The sequence below is a fragment of the Sus scrofa genome, chromosome 9 (genome assembly GCF_000003025.6).
Source record: "Sus scrofa isolate TJ Tabasco breed Duroc chromosome 9, Sscrofa11.1, whole genome shotgun sequence".
Lineage (NCBI taxonomy): Eukaryota > Metazoa > Chordata > Mammalia > Artiodactyla > Suidae > Sus > Sus scrofa.
In genome coordinates this window covers 99,615,242-99,634,707 of record NC_010451.4, presented here as the reverse complement: position 1 = coordinate 99,634,707, position 19,466 = coordinate 99,615,242, and the positions used below count along the sequence as shown (strand labels likewise).

At 35.7% G+C, this 19,466-nt stretch overlaps 1 protein-coding gene across 4 annotated transcripts in view; it reads left to right on the top strand.

Moving 5' to 3' along the window:
- The window catches only part of LOC100511343 (platelet glycoprotein 4-like), a 68,413-nt gene that overhangs the window by 35,568 nt on the left and 13,379 nt on the right, over nt 1–19,466 (top strand). For all 4 annotated transcript variants that reach the window (XM_005667697.3, XM_005667698.3, XM_003130227.6 and 1 more), the window contains 5 exons: nt 1,849–1,996; nt 2,429–2,608; nt 3,897–3,988; nt 6,375–6,421; nt 9,366–9,435. In XM_005667697.3, the coding sequence (XP_005667754.1) occupies nt 1,849–1,996; nt 2,429–2,608; nt 3,897–3,988; nt 6,375–6,421; nt 9,366–9,435 (537 nt within the window). The remainder of the gene's footprint in view (nt 1–1,848; nt 1,997–2,428; nt 2,609–3,896; nt 3,989–6,374; nt 6,422–9,365; nt 9,436–19,466) is intronic.

Sequence of the window (19,466 nt, the reverse complement as noted above, 5' to 3'; positions counted from 1 at the left end):
TGGTTAACGAATCTGACTAGGAACCATGAGGTTGCGGGTTCGGTCCCTGCCCTTGCTCAGTGGGTTAACGATCTGGCGTTGCCGTGAGCTGTGGTGTAGGCTGCAGACGCAGCTCGGATCCCGCGTTGCTGTGGCTCTGGCATAGGCCAGTGGCTACAGCTCCAATTGGACCCGTAGCCTGGGAACCTCCACATGCCGTGGGAGCAGCCCAAGAAATAGCAAAAAAAGACCAAAAAAAATAAATAAATAAATAACAAATAAAACCCATATATATATTCTAATTTTTAAATAAAAAAATTATATGATTATGTTCTCTTTATAAGTATATTCTAAACTCAGGCCTCAATTTAAAGGATTTCTCTCCTAGTAAGTGCCATCTACTGGTATAGTTTTGTAAGTACAATGTAAGTAAATTAGAATTGGGTCACAATTATTTTGCCATTATCTCAATTATTATATATTCATAAATGTTCCTGAAAATAAAAGCATTTTAATTTTAAATTTTAATAATATGTAATCTAATTTTAACATACAATTATCTAAGAGAAAATAGTAATTGACTAGTAATAAACTGTACAGTGTGCTGTTTCAGATTTTTATATTCTTTGAATGCCTACCATACTCAGTGATAAAGCTTTGAAGAAATTATACTGAAAGTAAAATATATTTCTATATATGTGTGAATCGTCTTTTGAGATTATGTGAGCCATTAATTAATTTATTCATTTTAAAAAACTGTGTTGAGAACTTACCAAGTAATGGTTGCTGTGGCTGGGGAAAACAAAATACTCATAATCTACTCTACAGGAATTTATATTTTTATTATACCTGATTGAAATATGTCACCTTTTTGGTTTGTTTTGTTTTTTACATTTCAATCCCATGCATTTTTTGGTCTTTAATTAAATAATTGCAACTATCTATTAAAACCTGAAATGCAAATATATGACAGAGCAATGTCTACCTTATTTCATCTCAGTAAATATCTCATACTTGGAAGAGTTTTTTTTTTTCCATAATAATCACCCATCACCACATTCCTAATAGTAGGTGGTACTTTGGCTAAGCAGTTAGAGCCAGGAGCTTAGAATTAATAAGTATATAAAATATGGGAGCGGGATGGAGGGAAATTTATCTGTAAAGCAGAAATTATATTCTAGTAGTTATCTTAATTCTTATTAAAATACTGGAAATTATGGAAAAGCTAGTGTTGGAAAGGCTGTGTACTTTGAACAGTCTTTCTAATATAAGAAAACATGCTCTTACTATTCCCTCTCTACCCTCTCCACCTGACAATCAGGATAAAAGTTAAACATTTGCATATGGGATGCAACACTTTTATCTTTGCGATCTTGCCTATTTTAGTTGTCTTATTTCCAACACTCTCCTTACTCAGAGTCTTTTAACCAACCATACTGAAACATTTGCATTTCTAAAATTACACCATGTTTTTACTTCTTACTTCATTGCTAATTTCTACCCTATTTTGTCTAACTAAACTCCTGTTTGTCATCACACCACTTATATGGAATTGTATTTTGTCCATTATCCCCATCATAACCATCTCAAGCCTGGGTTTGTACCTGTTTTTGTGTTTTCCCACAGACTCTGTGAAAACTCCAATAATAGCACTTATTCCTTCTCCCCTGCTACATAAATTTAAGACCCCTCCCTTTTCTAGTTAGCTAGAGACCCAGCATTGGCTTATTTATCTTTTTAATCTACTTAACATAATTTCTGATATACTAAACATATTCAAAAATTATTAGTTGTAGGAATAAACAACATTTGAGACTTAATATTCACTTGAAACAATTATTTTGAATTTTATTTACTTCTGTTTTTCAGAGTTCGTTATCTAGCCAAGAAAAATATAGTCCAGGACCCTAAGACCCACACAGTCTCTTTCCTACAGCCCAAAGGTGCCATCTTTGAACCTTCACTGTCAGTTGGAACAGAAAATGATACTTTCACTGTTCTCAATCTGGCTGTAGCAGTGAGTATACAAACAGCAAAATCATTTGTTTTGATATACTCTAGAATCCATTGTAAGTAATCTCATGATTATAATATCAATAGATATCCTTTGTCATTTTTGAAAAATGTGTTCTTCTCTCATTATTATGATTTATGGTCATTTGAAAAGATGACAAAATCATACAACAATCAACTGAATTAGAACATCACTTAAAGTGTATTATTAAAATGTCGGATTTAACTTAAATTCTTCTTCATATGGCTCACACTGAGGCAGAGAAATGTATTTATTCAGAGATGAAAAAACATTGCACCCTTACTCCTGGCAAGATTTGGCAGTATTTTAAAGATACAATAAAAAGTTGTTTTAAATAAACTTAATTCTCGTATTTAGTTATTTGTTAAAAATCTGATACTGCAATTGTTGTCTTAAACAGAAATTTTTTTGTAGGCCGCACCCCATCTCTATCCAAGTGCATTTATTCAGCTGATACTCAATGTATTTATAAAAAGGTCAAAGTCGTCTATGTTTCAAAAGAGAACTTTGAAAGAGCTACTGTGGGGCTATACAGATCCATTCTTGAATTTGATTCCATACTCCACTCCTACCACAGTTGGTATGTTTTATCCTGTGAGTACCAAATATGAATGTTGATATTGTTACACTTAAATTGGGTAAATAAAATGGCATTGGCAATTCATAAATTTATAATTTAGTGTGTTAAACCTCTTTCTGATCTAGGACTACATCCTCTAATTTTTTAAAACTCTCTACTTCACATGGATTTAACTTTTCTAGTTCAGAAAATTTGCTTACCTGAAATTAACAATTAAATTTAAAATTAAGAAATTGAAATTTAATCAAGTATCCATTCTCATAAATAAATATGCAGTTGTCTAAAATAAGTTGTAAGCTGGTAAAGCTTTGAACACTGTTTTTGGTTTTCATTTCCCATCTTAAAAAAGTCAAGTTTAATGTAATATTTTTATATATTTATATTAAATATATTCATCATATATTCATCATGTCATTACTCCTTCTCTAGACCTCTTAATTTGTTTTAATGCAAATGTGTTTTAATGTAAATTTAAAAGTTAGCCAAAATTGCACACAACGATATTGATACAACAGCAATGGCATATTTTCATAGAATTATTTAATATGAACTTTGAGTAAACAACAAATGTCATGAAGTGATGGCTTGGAGATGAAGGAAATGAGAACTTGGTGATGTATTTAGTTATAACAATGTTTTGAATTATAAATAGGACAAGGTGACTACTGAACTGAAAATCTGACTATTATTTCACTTTGTATTTTATGAGATATTAGTTATATTCTCAAATTCACAGTTGCTATTTTACCCTAGATGGTTTTTAGGATTGCAAGGTTATTCACCAATTAAATACAAACAGAGAAAGCCTTAAGGGATAATAAATTAAGTTACTATACTTATCTCAAATACTCTTAATTCCTTGCTTGGGTAATACTGGTTTTAATTTTGTATCCCAAATCTTTAGTAACCACTTATTATGCATCATAATATAGAGGATTCTTCTAGAAATCTGTCATTGTTCTCTTAGGTTTTTTTCACTATTTCTTCACCTCAGTTATATAGGAAGAGTAATCAAAATGGCCTTTCTGGCTTAGTCATGACAAGGAGTTAGACCATGCCAGCTTCTGATATTAGTTTTATTCCTTTGTCTCAGCATTTAGCCTTATTTCTAAGTGCTCTGTCTTTTCTAAAGGTTAAAGACCAATGATTTTAAAACTTTATTGTAGATACATTTCAAATCATACAAATTAACTATGAACTACTAGTAATCTAGAAATTCAGAAATGAATTAATTACATATTTTATAACTTGGAAAATATGGCTCATACTAGAAGTAATTTTTTCTTGTACATATCTTTTCAGCACCACAATACTTCAGATGGAGTTTATAAAGTTTTCAGTGGAAAGAATGATGCAAGCAAAGTTGCCATAATTGACTCATATAAAGGCAAAAAGTAAGTTTCCAAAGCAAGTGTGTCTATCTCTTACTAGGGTACTCTAAGGCAGGCAAGAAACTTATTGAACAAGTGGTAAAGCGCAGGCACCAACCTATGGAACAGACCTGCCTATATCCATGACAGTGCTTTCATGACTTTCCCCTTCCAAATTTTCTTGAAATAATTTTCTGCATTGATAAGTCAGCTTGTATAAACATTAATAATACAAAAATGCAATTTGCATTTTAAGTGCTAAAACTACCTATTTTAGAATCTGAAAATAAAGAGCATGCATCCTGTGAGGTAGTAATAGAATGAGATATGTTCATATAAACATTATTTCCTTTTATTCCTTATCTCCTGCATGTTCATCTGGAGTGTATCTAATTTACCATATGCTTAAAATAGGAAGAACTCCAATAAATATCAAGGGAGAAAGCTTTTCCTCCTCAAGTAAAATGTATTTTAGATCAGGTATTTCCTGACAAAGAAAAAGGTAATCAAAATGCAAAAAGATGAAATGTTTTAAGTAACCACTGCTTCAACCTGCATCCCTACCTAAAATTTTGCATAAAACAGTCAAATGCTCACTGTGTAGTCCTTTTCCTCTAGAGTCCATAGTCGCATACTTTCTAAATAAGAGTCTAATAGAGGAAAACCAGCACTTCTAAATGCTCATTTCAGGGTTACTAGGAGTTTCTAAGTGCAGTAAGAATTTCACATTGGTTTAAGATTATAACGAAATTAATTGAACTGATCATAGCAAGACTGATCATGATTAACAGCTTATTCTGTTTAAAAAGAAGTAACACCTTGGAGTTCCCGTCGTGGTGCAGTGGTTAATGAATCCGACTAGGAACCATGAGGTTGCGGGTTCAATCCCTGGCCTTGCTCAGTGGGTTGAGAATCCGGCGTTGCCATGGGCTGTGGTGTAGGTCGCAGACGCGACTCGGATCCCGCGTTGCTGTGGCTCTGGCATAGGCTGGCAGCTACAGCTCCGACTCGACCCCTAGCCTGAGAATCTCCATGTGCTGCGGGAGCGGCCCAAGAAGTGGCAAAAAGACAAAAAAAAAAAAAAGCAACACCATGCCTTGACATATTATTGGATGGCACGTTAGGACAAACCCATTTTTCCACACCAAATAATAGATCAGAGTGCAGAGAAAATATTACAACTGTTTTTGTTGCTTACAGATATATAAATATATCCTATTAAGATACCAGTGTGTAAGTTTATGAACTGTGTCCTGCTTTAACGTCAGTTCATGCAAGAGTTAAAAGAGGGGGAGTATAAATTGATTGTCCGTATGTTTACATTCTCTATTTTTTTTGTAGTTGTTTGTGTGTGTGTGTGTGTCTTTTTAGGGCCGCACCCGTGGCATGTGGAGGTTCCCAGGATAGAGGTCTAATTGTAGCCGCTGGCCTATGCCAGAGCCACAGCAATGTGGGATCGAGCCTCATCTGTGACCTATACCAGCAGTTCATGAAGTGACAGATCCTTAACCCACCGAGCAAGGCTAGGGATCCAACCCTCAACCTTATGGTTTCTAGTCAGATTTGTTAACCACTGAGCCATGATGGGAGCTCCTCCATTCTCTATTGATTAAGCATCTGCTTCTCTTTGTTTCTTCTTCTATAGACCCCCTTTCTCCCTCGTACTGAGTATACATCACTTTTCCATTTAATATTTTCCTTCCATTCAGTTTGAACATTAAGTATACTACTAAATAATCCATTATTCCCATTGGGAAAACTATTTTCCCCAAAAAAATATAAATTTCTGTGGGGGAGGGGGATTGGTTTTATGGTTTTGTTTTGTTTTTTTATCTTTTTAGGGCTGCACCCATGGCACATGGAGGTCCCCATGCTAGGGGTTGAATCAGAGCCACAGCTGCTGGCCTATGCCACAGCCACTGCAACACAGGATCCGAGCTGATTCTGTAACCTACACACAGCTCATGGCAATGCCAGATCCTTAACCCCTGAGCAAGGCCAGAGATCAAACCTGTGTCCTCATAGATGCTAGTCAGATGTTTCCACTGAGCCATGTTGGGAACTCCCTAAATTTCTGGTAAATACTTCTCAATCTTCTTTTTGCAAAACTCTGTTCTACATTATTCCTAACTAATAACATTTGGCAGTTTTTATTTTTTAATCTGGCCACTTCATAGTATCAGGCATTTCATTTATCTCAACAAAATGAAAACTTCAACTAAACACGGATCAAATGCTTGAGAACATATCTTAAACTTAGCATTTGTCACATCTAGTCTAATCAATATTGTTTTAGAAGAAGTACTGAATCATAACAAAGTAACATAAGAATGTGTTCTTGGATTGAGAATGTTCATTTTCTTTCTTTTTTTTTCTTTTTCTTTTTTTTTTTTTTTTTTTAATTCTTAAGGAATCTCCCTTATTGGCCAAGCTATTGTGGCATGATTAATGGTACAGGTAAGGGCATTTGTTTTGTGGTAATAATCATAGTGAAACCACCTCCTTTCTTCCACAAATATACCGCCATACTTACAATATTCTGAGGGTTGAGAGTATGTTTACTAATCTTTATATCCCTACAACATAATTCAAAGTCTCTACCTGGGGTGTAAATGTCTACCTGATGTGATGGGATTTCTGAAGATTAACTATTAAGGATTAGCCTTACTGCATTCCTGGGGAAACATTTGCCTGGAAAATCTTAATGAACTCCTTCTTGGCTACAGAAAGGGATAGAAAATCTTAAAGTAGAAGTTACTGTTCACATGTTTTGTAAATACAGCACAGATAATAAGCTGTAACTAAAAGAATCAAAAATCAAGATAATTATAAAGGGTAAAGACATACCTCCAAGTGAGATTTTAAGCTGAAGTAGAATCAGAGAACTTGCAAGAAGAGCCTTCTATTTTAAATATGATGGTCAGAAGGAGAGAGAAAAGTACAGCACAGTAACAAAAACAGGGTTACAGATGTACTAACTATGAAAAATGTACACAAAAGTGAACATTCTGAGTTAGAGCTGAGAAGAAAGTACTATGAATTTAGATTTACAGTGTGGTTAGATCTGGCTTATTATTCTTCTTGATTAAAAGCAAAGCACACATATGCCTATCAGTTTAAGAATTAAGACTATAAAATGCAATGAGAATGGAATTCCATGAGGTAATTAAAATTAGAAGTCTGCTTTTAGTTACTAAAAAGCAGAAGCAGAGCATAATGTTTACAAAGCTGGTGAGGCAGTACCTCACCAAGTAATTATAATGAAGGGAAAGTGATAAAATCAAGATGAAGAAGTGTTAAATACAAAGTTACATAAATTGTAGGAAATAAAAAGGAAACATAGGGAAACTTTACTTCTCCAAAGGTATTGCTGAGCTTTGCATGTTTAAATTTTGTTAACATACTCTTATAGAAAAAAATAGAAAAACCACTATTGACTTTGGTTTCTAACACTTTTGAGTCAGAGGAGTGGGTGAAGAAATTCGTATCTAAGAAGTACATTATGCAAATAAACAGTCAGGTGTTCAAATACCATAACTCTAGCAATTTTATAAACATAAACTTCAGTGCTTAGATACAGAGAAAAATATACTGTTTCTCCGGAATGGTATTCTTTATGGGTTTAAAAAATATATGTAACAACTTTGTCCAAAACTAAGAAGTTGGAAAAAGGGAGGTAGAAGATTCATTAGCAACAATAATGTAAATATATGCATGTCAGACATGAAGGTAAAAATATCTAAGTGGAAAACAGAAAGTAAAACAAACTAGGAGCTGAGGACAGGCCAGGAAATCTAATGGAATCTCTGTGAGAGAGATTCTTGATTATGGCACTAAAAAAAGAAACTAATGAAATGTATAATGTCCATATGTGTTTTCATCATGTCTTGGATGTAACTTCTCTAACTTCCTCAATAAGTTTAAAGAGACATAAAATGAAAATATTGATTTAAGTTTGAATGTATTGAAAAGAAAAATAGTCCTGCTTGGATCGGCTCTGATACAGTCATGACTCATGGTAATTGCTGCTGGCATCATATAATCTTCAAGGTATTTCAGATAATGATTTTTAAAGCTTTTCAATGTATTCTTTTCCTTTAATGCCTAAGGTGTTGGGAAGGCTATTGTAGGCAATGTGCGTTCAAGGACCTCTCTGGGGACTTTAAGCTAATTTCCAATATCCCATTCTCTCAACATCAGGATTAACTGTGATCTTCTCTTACATATCCCTTATCACAAGAGTATAGTAAAATATAATAAGATTTGAGGGTTGGTGCACTTACCCAAGAAGAACATGTTATTCATAACAGAAGCATGGGTCTTACAGTTTTGAACAAATGCATTTAGTGATGGCTCATTTTGTTGGTATTAATGTGTAGAACAAAGGGAGGAATTATAAACTTATTTCTTCTTATGTCTAGTGTGTGGCAAGGATGAAAGCCATACTAGAGATTCAATAGACTTTTAGTTTGATTTCTTGAACCATGAGTTTAAATTCTGTTTAGTGAAAGTACTTCAGTATATGATTTAAAAAATATGAATCAGTCATTAGGGCAGATGGACACATCACTATTAAAAGTAAGGACAACACTTACAAAACAAGAGCTCTAAGTTATCCTCAAGGTAAGAAAAGTGTTATTCTACTAATGGGGTGGGAGATTTAAAACATCATGATCACAGTTTTAAGAAGTAATTCAGCCATTTCTTAAACTTTATTTTTAAGGAGTGGGAAAATTTAATATAAAACTGAGTATCAGTGAATGTGTATAGTATACAAACTTGAATGTGGTAGCTGCTAACCACATGTCACTATTAAGCACTTGGAACTGGGTTAGTACAAACTGAAATGTGTATGAGTATAGACACTGCATTTTGAGATTTTGTTTGTATATTGATTATGTCAAAATGATGATATTCTAGATATAATGGGTTAAATAAAATATACCTTATACTGGTTTCATTTTTAAAATGTGGCTAAAAAAAAAAAAAAAAGAGTTCCCATCGTGGTGTAGCGGAAAAGAATCTGACTAGGAATCATGAGGTTGCTGTCCTCACTAAGTTGGTGAAGTATCCAGCGTTGCTGTGAGCTGTGGTTGTAGGTTGCAGACGTGGCTTGGATCTAGTGTTGCTGTGGCTGTGGTGTAGGCCGGCAGCTACAGCTCTGATTGGACCCCTAGCCTAGGGACCTCCATATGCTATGGGTGCAGCCTTAAAAAAGGACAAAAAGACAAAAATAAATAAATAAATAAATAAATAAAATGTGGCTATGGGAGAATTTTGATATACATATATTTTACATATACTGTTTGCATTATATTTCTATTAACAATCCTAGAATTGAGATTTCTAGATTTGTCTAATTATACCTAAACCTAATCCCTTGCTACTGACTTTTAAACAGATGGAGCTTCATTTCCACCTTTCATTGAGAAGACCCGGGTATTGCGGTTCTTTGCATCTGAAATTTGCAGGTAATACAAACAGACAGATTTATTTCTGCAAGTCACAATTCTTTCTCCAAGTGACAAAACACAGACCTCAAAGCTCATTCTTACTAATCTTGTTATTTGATAAAAGTAAAGTATATTTAGGGACATTTTTCCTGATATATAAAGAATGACTACAATATGAAATTCCCTTGTTTATAAAGTTTTTTAAAAATTTGAAGGTTATGGAAAGATATTTTGCATAGTGAAAATCATTACCATCCTTGTCATTTTTTAAATGATTTTTATTTTTTACATTACATCTGGTTTACAGTGTTCTGTCCATTTTATGCTATACAGCAAGATGACCCAGTCACACATACATATATACATTTTTTTCTCACATTATCATGCTCCATCTATATATAGAGAGAGACTAGATATAGTTCCCAGTGCTATACAGCAGGATAATTGCTTATCCATTCCAAAGGCAATAGTTTCCATCTGTTACCCCAAGTTCCCAGTCCATCCACTCCCTCCCCCTCCCCTTGGCAACCACAAATCTGTTCTCCGTATCCATGATTTTCATTTTTGTAGAAAGGTTCCAGATATGTATATTAGATTTTAGATTCCAGATATAAGTGATATTTGATATTTGGCTTTCTCTTTCTGACTTACTTTGCTCAGTATGAGAGTCTCTAGTTCCATCCATGTTGCTGCAAATGGCATTATTTCCTTTTTTTTTTTTGGCCAAATAGTATTCCATTGTGTATATATATACCATATCTTCTTAATCCATTCATCTGTTGATGGACATTTAGGTTCTTTAAATGTCTTGGCTATTATGAATAGTGCTGCAATGAATATATGGGTGCATGTATCCTTTTCAAGGAAAGTTTTGTCTGGATATATGCCCAAGAGTGGGATTGCTGGGTCATATGCTAGTTCTATATTTAGTTTTCTAAGTTACCTCCATACTGTTTTCTATAGTGGCTGTACCCATTTATATTCCCACCAACAGTGTAGGAGGGTTCCCTTTTCTACACACCCTCTCCAGCATTTGTTATTTGTGGACTTATTAATGATGATCATTCTGACTGGTGTGAGGTGGTACCTCATTTTAGGTTTGATTTGCATTTCTCTAATAATCAGTGAGGCTGAGCATATTTTCATGAGATTCTTGGCCATCTGTATGTCTTCTTTGGAGAAATGTCCATTTGGATCTTTTGCCCATTTTTCCATTGTGTTGTTGGCTTTTTTGCTGTTGAGTTGGATGAGTTGTTTGTGTATTTTAGAGATTAAGCCCTTGTCAGTTGCATAGTTTGAAACTATTTTCTCCCATTCCTTAGGTTGTCCTTATTTTTTGGTTTCCTTTGCTGTCAAGCTTTTCAGTTTGATTAGGTCCCATTGGTTTATTTTTGCTTTAATTTAACTTGCCTTGGGAGACTGAGCTGAGAAAACATTTGTGCAGTTGATGTCAGAGAATGTTTTGCCTATGTTCTCTTCTAGGAGTTTGATGGTAACTTGTCTTACATTTAAGTCTTTAGGACATTCTGAGTTTATTTTTGTGCATGGTGTAAGGGTATGTTTCAGTTTCACTGATTTACATGCAGCTGTCCAGTTTTCCCAGCACCGCTTGAAGAGACTGTCTTTTCCCCATTTTATATTCTTGCCTCCTCTGTTGAAGATTAATTGACCATTGGTGTCTGGGTTTATTTCTAGTTTTTCTCTTCTGCTCCACTGGTCTGCTGGTCTGCTCTGATACTAATACCAAACTGTCTTGATTACTGTGGCTTTTTAATATTGCCTGAAGTCTGGGAGAGTTATGCCTTGTGCTTGGTTTTTGTTTCTCAGGATTGCTTTGGCAATTCTGGGTCTTTTCTGATTCCATATAAATTTTTGGATTCTTTGTTCTAATACTGTGGAAAATATCATGGTTAAATTGGTAGAGATTGCACTGAATTTTAGATTGCTTTAGGAATTATGGCCATTTTTACAATATGAATTTTTCCAACCCTGGAGCATGGAATATCTCCATTTCTTTTAATCCTCTTTAATTTCCTTGATTAATGTTTTCTTTTTATCAGCATATGTCTTTCACCTCCTTGGTCAGGTTTATTGCCAGGTATTTAATGTTTTGGGGTCCAATTTTAAAAGGTATGGTGTTTTTGTATTCCTTTTCTAATATTTCATCATTAGTATACAAAATGCAATTGATTTCTGAATGTTAATCTTATATCCTGCTACTTTGCTGAATTTGCTGATCAGTTCAAGCAGTCTCGTGTGGCGTCCTAAGGGTTTTCTATATATAGTATCATGTCATCTGCATACAGTGACAGTTTTACCTCTTCTCTTCCAATTTGGATGCCTTGTATTTCTTTTGTTTGTGTGATTTCTGTGGTCAGAACTTCCAATTCTATATTGATTAACAGTGGTGATAATGGGCATCCCTGTCTTGTTTCAGATTTTAATGGGAAGGCTTTCAGCTTTTCTCAATGAGTATTATATTTGCTGTGGGCTTGTCATGAATGGCTTTGATTATGTTATATTCCTTCTATACCCACTTTGGTGAGAGTTTTAATCATAAATGGATGTTGAACTTTGTCAAATGCTATTTCTGCATCTACTGAGATGATCGTGTGGTTTTTTACTTTTCTTTCGCTAATGCCGTGTATGATTTTGATTGATTTGCATATTTTTAACCATTCTTGTGAACCTAGGATGTATCCCACTTGGTCGTGGTGTATGATGTTTTTTAATATGTGTTGGATTCAGTTGGCTAAAATTTTGTTGAGAATTTTTGCATTTGTATTCTTCAAAGATATTGGCCTATAATTTTCTTGTTGGTAGTATCTTTGTCTGGTGTTGGAATTAGGATGATGTTGGCATCACAGAATGTCTTTGGGAGTGTTCCTTCTTTTTCAACCTTTTGGAAAAGTTTAAGGTGGGTGGGTATAAGTTGCTCCTTGTATGTTTGGTAGAATTCACCTGTGAAGCCATCTGGTCCTGGACTTTTAGTTGTAGAGAGTGTTTTTATTACATATTCAATTTCATTTTGAGGGATTGGTCGGTTCATTTGATCTATTTCTTCTGGATACAGTTTTGGCTGGCTATAAGTCTCCAGAAAGTAGTCCATTTCTTCTAAGTTGCCAAATTTGTTGGAATAAAATGCTTCATAGTATTCTCATATGATTTTTTGTATTTCTGCAGTATCCTTTGTGATTTCTCCTTTTTCATTTCTTATTTTAATTATTTAGGATTTTTCTCTCCTCTTCTTTGTGAGTCTGGCCAAAGGTTTGTCAGTTTTGTTTACCTTTGAAAAGAGCCAGCTCTTGGTTTTATTGATTTTTTCTATTGTTTTTTGAATGTCTATTTTATTGATTTCTTCTTTGATTTTATGATTTCATTCTTTCTGCTGACTTTAAGGTTTTTTTGGTTGTTGTTGTTTTTCTAATTCATTTAGGTGGTGAGTTAAGTTGTTGATATGAGATTTTTCTTCTTTTTGGAGGAAGGCCTGCATTACTATGAATTTCCCTCTGAGCACTGCTTTTGCAGCATTCTACAGATTTTGAGTGGTTGTGTCTTTATTATCTTTTGTATCAAGGTATTTTTTTAATTTCCTTCTTGATTTCCTCATTGACCCATTGGTTTTTTAGTAGTATATTGTCTAGTCTCCATGTAGTCAGTTTTTTCTCATTCTTTTCCTGTGGTTAATTTCTAGTTTCACGACATTGTGGTCGGAGAAGATACTTGAAATAACTTCTATACTCTTAAATTTGTTGAGGTTAGCTTTGGGCCCCAGTATGTGATCAATCCTTGTGACTGTTCCATGTGCACTCGAGAATAATATATTTTCTTATTTTTTTGGATGTAATGTCCTGAAAATGTTGATTAAGTCTAAATTTTCTAACATGTCCTTTAGGATCTCTGTTGCCTTATTAATTTTCTGTCTAGAGGATCTGTCCATTGATGTGACTGGGGTGTTAACGTCTCCTATTATGATTGTAGTCCCATCAGTTTCTCCTTTTATATCCATTAGCATTTGTTGTAGGTATATGGGTGCTCCTATATTAGGGGCATGTATATTGACGATTGTAATATCCTCTTCTTGAATGGATCCTTTTACCATCAAATAGTGTCCTTCTTTGTCTTTCTTTACGGCCTTCATGTTAAGTCCATTTTGTCTATTATGAGTATTGCAACTCTTGCTTTCCTGTCTTTTCCATTGGCATGAAATATCTTTTCCCATCCCTGCACGTTCATGCTATATGTGTCTTTTGGCCTAAGGTGAGTCTCTTGTAGACCGCAGATTTTAAGTTTTTGCTTTTTTATCCAATCTGCTGCTCTGTGTCTTTTGATTAGAGCATTCAGTCTATTGACATTTAAGGTAATTTTTGATAAATGTGTATTTGTTGCCATTTTAAACCTTGTTTTCCTGTTCATTCTATGTTTCTCCTTTGTTCCTTTATTTATTTTATTTGTTTTTTGTTGGATGATTTCCACTTATTTTATGCTTGTGTCCTCTTCTTTTTAGTTTTTATAAATGTAATGTTTGGCTTTGATTTGTCATTGCCGTGTTTTTTAAGTATATTAACCTCTTCCTATATCTTCTTGCTTTAACCTGACAGTCATATAGGCTCAGACACATTATTTAAAAATACATATATGTTCTAGATTTTCTTACTTTCCTTCCACACATTCTATGAGTTTGTGGTCCTTTTTTATATCTTCATATTTGTCCTCTTGCTGTTCCTTGTTTTTATCATCAATTTTACAGTAGTTTTTTTTTTTTCTTCCCCTTTTAGATCTGCATGCTAGCTTATTTAAGGGAATGCTTTCCAGTTGTGATTTACTCCATCCTATTTCTTCTTCTTTCTGTATTTAGAGAAGCCCTTTCAGTATTTCTCTTAGAATGGGTTTAATATTGCTGTACTCTTTTAGCTTTTTTTTGTTGGAGAGATTCATTATTTCACCTTCTATTTTAAATTATTTTCTTGCTGTATAGTGTATTCTAGGCTGCACATTTTTTCCTTTCAGAACTTTAAATATATCTTGCCACTCTGTTCTGGCCTGTAGTGTTTCTCTAGAGAATTCAGCTGATAGCTCTATGGGGGTTACCTTATAATTAACACTTTGTTTTTCTCTTGCTGCCTTTAGAATTCTCTCTTTATCATTAACTTTTGCCATTTTTATTATAATATGTCTTGGTGTGGGCCTATTTGGGTTCAGCTTGTTTGGGGCCCTCTGTGCTTCCTGTAACTTAATATCAGTTTGCTTTAGATTTGGAAAGTTTTCAGATATAATTTCTTCAAATATATTTTCAAACCCCTTTTCTTTTTCTTCTCCTCCTGGAATTCCTATTATGAATATATTGGCCTGCTTTACATTATCCCATATATCTTTTATGTTGCTTTCATATTTTTTCACTTGATTTTCTGTCTGCAGTCCTGATTGGGGGATTTCCACTATTCTATATTCCAAGTCGCCAGTTCATTCCTCTGCATCATTCATTCTGCTCTTTAGTGCCTTTAGCTTAGTTTGTGCCTCTACAAATGAATTTTCTAATTTTTCTATGTTTCTCCTTACATTTTTAGTTCCTTTCTAAAGTAATCTGCATTACTGTTTATATCCAATCTTAATTCCTTGATATTCAGCCTAATTCCTTCAATATTTTCACCATCTCCCTTTTGAAATCAGAGTCTGTCAGACTGCCAAGGTCTGTTTCATTGTTTGCTGCTCTAGGTGAATTCTTTTGTTATTTTAACTGGAAATGGTTCCTGAGCTTCTTCATCTTGCTTTTGTTTTTCTTTTTCTGTGAGTTTAGTGAAGGCAAACTGTAGTCTTGGAGGGCTATTTCTATGCAAGAGCACCCATTTGTATTTTGTGGGGGTTACTATTTATTTTTCTCATGGGAGTTGGGATATTTGCTCTTTCTTTGGTGTGAGCAGGCTGTTATCCTCAAGGTTTTGACTGTGTTTCCAAGGAGAAGGAGGCAATGGGTAGGGCTGGTAGTCAGTGCCTGGTTGCTGGGCTCTTAACAGAAGCAAGGACCTACAGGAAGGTAGTGCAGGCTGCTCCTTGTTGCAGGGCCCTGGAAAGTGGTAATGAGTCTTAGGCAGATTTATAAGATGTCCAGATCATTTGGAAGTGACATCAACGGGGCATGTGAGTTCCCAGGGGAGTAAGAGCAACAATAGGTAGTGTTTAGTAGCAATGCCTTCCTCTGTGGTTTCCTCTGAGGTGGCTGGGGGCCCAAGTGTTGCCTGTTAAGGGAACCCTAGTGATAGCGGTCCCCACTCACCTCTGGAGTCAGTGAGAACTGTGGTGATTTGCCCCTGCCAAGTGTAGACCACACAAAAAGCACCCTATCCCACTTAGGCCACACAGGAGGAGCTGCCACACTGCTCCTAGTTGTAGGGTCCTGGGAAGGGGCAGTGATCCAGCATGTGGACACTGCCCAGAGCATTTGGCAGTGGTAGCAGCAAGGTGGGTATGTTTTTAGGATACTGAGAGCAACAACTGGTGGTAATCAGTCATAATGCCCTCCTCTGTGGTACCCTCTGAGGTGATTGGGGCCACAGTGTTGCCTGTTCAAGGATCCTAGTGTCAGTGGGCCACACCCACCTGTGGAGCCAGTGATAACTATGGTGGTTTGTCCCCACCAGTTATCAGCCATACAAGAAGCACCCTGTCCTGCTTATCCCATAGATGCTGTCCTGTACCAGCTGCTTCTAGTTGTGGGGTCTTGGAAAGGGACAGCAATCAACCATTTGGGCACTGCCCAGAGTGTTTGGCAGTGGCAGCAGCAGGGCAGGTATGTTCTCAGGGGAGTGAGAGCAACAATGGGTGGTGCTGGGTTGCAGTGCCCTCTTTTTTGGCCAACTTGTGAGATGACTGGAGCCACAGGTGAAGCCTGCTCTCAGGCCTCTAGTGGTCTCAGTCCATGCCTCCCTCTAGTTTCTAAGATGACTGCTGTGGTTTGTCCTTGCTGCCTGTAGATCATGCAAGGGGCACACTGGTCCTTAGCCCCTCATGCTGTCTCCACACAGCCAACCCTAGTCCTCTCACCACAGCCTGAATCTCAGTGCCCAGCCCCCACCTCCACGTCTCAGGCTGTGGTTTCCTGGACAGTGGTGCAGATGATCTGTGTGGTTCTCACTCTACTTTGCCCTCCTCTGTCTAATTGCTGTGCCTTTTTGGCAACTTTGTGGTCCCTCCATCTCGGCTGATCTCCCCATTGGTTAGGTAGCTTCCCAGTGTGTAGGTTCCTTTTCTATTTCACAGCTCCCTCTCAGGAATGTTAGTCCCATCCTGATTCCCTTTCTTTCTCTCTTACTTTCTTTGTTTCTAACCAGTTATGTCAAGAGTTTACTGCCCTTTTTGGAGGTTTAAGTTCTTCTGCCACCATTCAGTAGATGTTCTGTGCAAATCGTTTTACATGTAGATGTGTTTTTTTGATGTGTTTATGGGAGAAGGTGAGTGTGGCATCTTACTCCTCTGCCATCTTGATCCTTCTCTCTTCTTTGTCATTTCAAAGCAAGAACTATTTTTCTTTTCTTTTACTAAACTAGAAGTATGTTTAGTAATAGTCAAGTCTAGAAGGGCATGCTCAATTTTTCTAAAGATGTCCAAAGAGGAAGACAGAGATGAATATTGCAGAGGAGAACATGGAAATCACCTCCATCCACAAATACATCAAAAACACACCTACATATGGAATAGTTCTCACAGAATACCTACTGAAAGTGACAGAAGATCTAATACAACAAAAGCTGAAAGAAATATCATTATGTAATTGGGTAGGACTAAAGGAAAAAAAGGAATTGAGATGGGACCAGTACCCCTGGGAGGGATTTGTGAAAGGTTCCCTTATCCTGGGAACCCCCTTCACATACTGGGAGATCTGGGCTAGTGAGGGTGTTTCAGAGGCTCATAGAAGAGTATAACAGCTGACTTGTGGTAAAGACAAGTCAGCTGTTACACTCCTCAGGACAGAGAGAGACCAGCACATACTCTCCTGCCACCTTGAACTTTCCAGCCAGAGATACTCATCTGCTAGCATGTAAGGAAGCTTAGTGCTGAAAGTTGGGCTTCATCAGACAAACCCAGGGATAGAACAAGATTTGTCTGTGCAGAGACAGCCCAAAGTGTTAATGTGTGGTCTGGGCCACAGGAGGATGCTTAAGTCCACCATCAGAGGCCCGCTGTCATTGTTCACAAAGGGAGAGGCTCTGCCATAGCTGCCTCATTCTCAATAAGCTAACAGCTCACTCACAGACTTTAATACCCCACTAACATCAATGGACAGATATTCCAAATAGAAAATCAATAAGGCAACACTGATCCTAAGTGATAAAATAGAAAAGTTAGACTTGATATTTTCAGATCATTACATCCAAAAAATCAGAATACACATTATTTTCAAGCTCTCATGGAACTTTCTCTGGAATAGACCACACACTAGGTCAAAAACAAGCCTCAACAAATTTAGGAGTTAGAAAACATTTGAAACATCTTTTCTGATCACAATGGCATAAAATTTAAAATCAACCACTGAAAGAAAAAGGAGAAAGAAATGATCACATGGAGACACACAAAAAGTCACTAAAACAAAATAGGTCAATGATGAAATCAAAAAGGAAATTTAAAAATATTCAAGACAACTGATTATGAAAACAGAACCAGGAGTTCCCAGTATGGTGTAGTGGGTTAAGATTCTGACTACAATGGCTCAGTTTGCTGAAGAGTTTCCGGTTCAATCCCTGGCTCAGCAATTAAAGGAACTGGCATTACTTCAGCTGTAGTGTAGGTTGCAGTTGTGGCTTATATTCAGTCCCTGGCTGAGAAACTTCCATATGTTATGGATACAGCCATAAAAGAAAAAGAAAGAAAATAGAACACAATCATACAAAACGTAAGGGATGCAACACAGTCCTAAGAGAGAAGTTCATAGAAATATAGGTCTTCTTCAAAAAACAAGAAAAATCTCAAATAAACAATCTAACTTACCACATAAAAGAATTGGAATAAAAGGAACAAAACCTAAAATCTGCAGAAGGAAGGAAATAATAAATATCAGATAGGAAAAAAGTAAAATACAGAAGAAAAGTAATAAAAAAATAATAAAACCAAGAACTGTTTTTGGATGAGTAAATAAATCAATAAATCCCTTCCCAAGCTCACCAAGAAGAGAGGATCCCATTAACCAAAATAAGGAAGATCTGAGGAAGAATAACAACTGACACAGAAGAAATATAAAAAAAATCATAAAAAATACCATGAATTATTAAATGCCAACAAACTGGACAACCTAGAAAAAATGAACATGCTTCTAGAAACATACAGCCCACTAAAACTGAATCCTGATAGATTCTGATAGATACATATTAGAAATAGATAATTTGAACAGCCTCATCACTAGATGTGAAATAGAATATATAAAAACAAACAAACAAAAAACAAACAAATAAACAAACAAACAAAAACCTTTAAAACAAAAGTACAGGACTGGATGGCTTCACTGGGAAATTCTAACAAGCATACAAAGAAGAATTTCTACTTATCCTTCTCAAGGTCTTCCAAACATTAAAGAGGAAGTAACACTCCCAAAGTCATTCTACAAAGTCACCATCACCCTGATACCAAAACCAGAGTAAGACACTGCAAAAAGGAAATTACAGGCCAGTATCTTTGATGAATATAGATGCAAAAATCCTCAGCAAAATATTAGCAAACCAAATACAACAACACACAAAAATGATCCTATACCATCATCAAATAGGATCCATTCCAGGATCACAGCATATGCAAATAATCAATGAAATAGACCATATCAAAAGAAGAAAGACAAAATCCAAATGATAATCTTAATAGATACAGGAAAGGCTTTTGATTAAATTCAACATCCATTCATGAAAAAAACTCTCACCAAAGTGGGTACAGATGGAGCCTATCTCAGCATAATAACAGATATTTATGACAAACTCAAAACCAACGTAATAATAGTCAGTGATAAAAATCAGAAAGTGTTCCCACTAAGTTCTGGAACAGGACAAGCATGCCCATTCTCATTATTT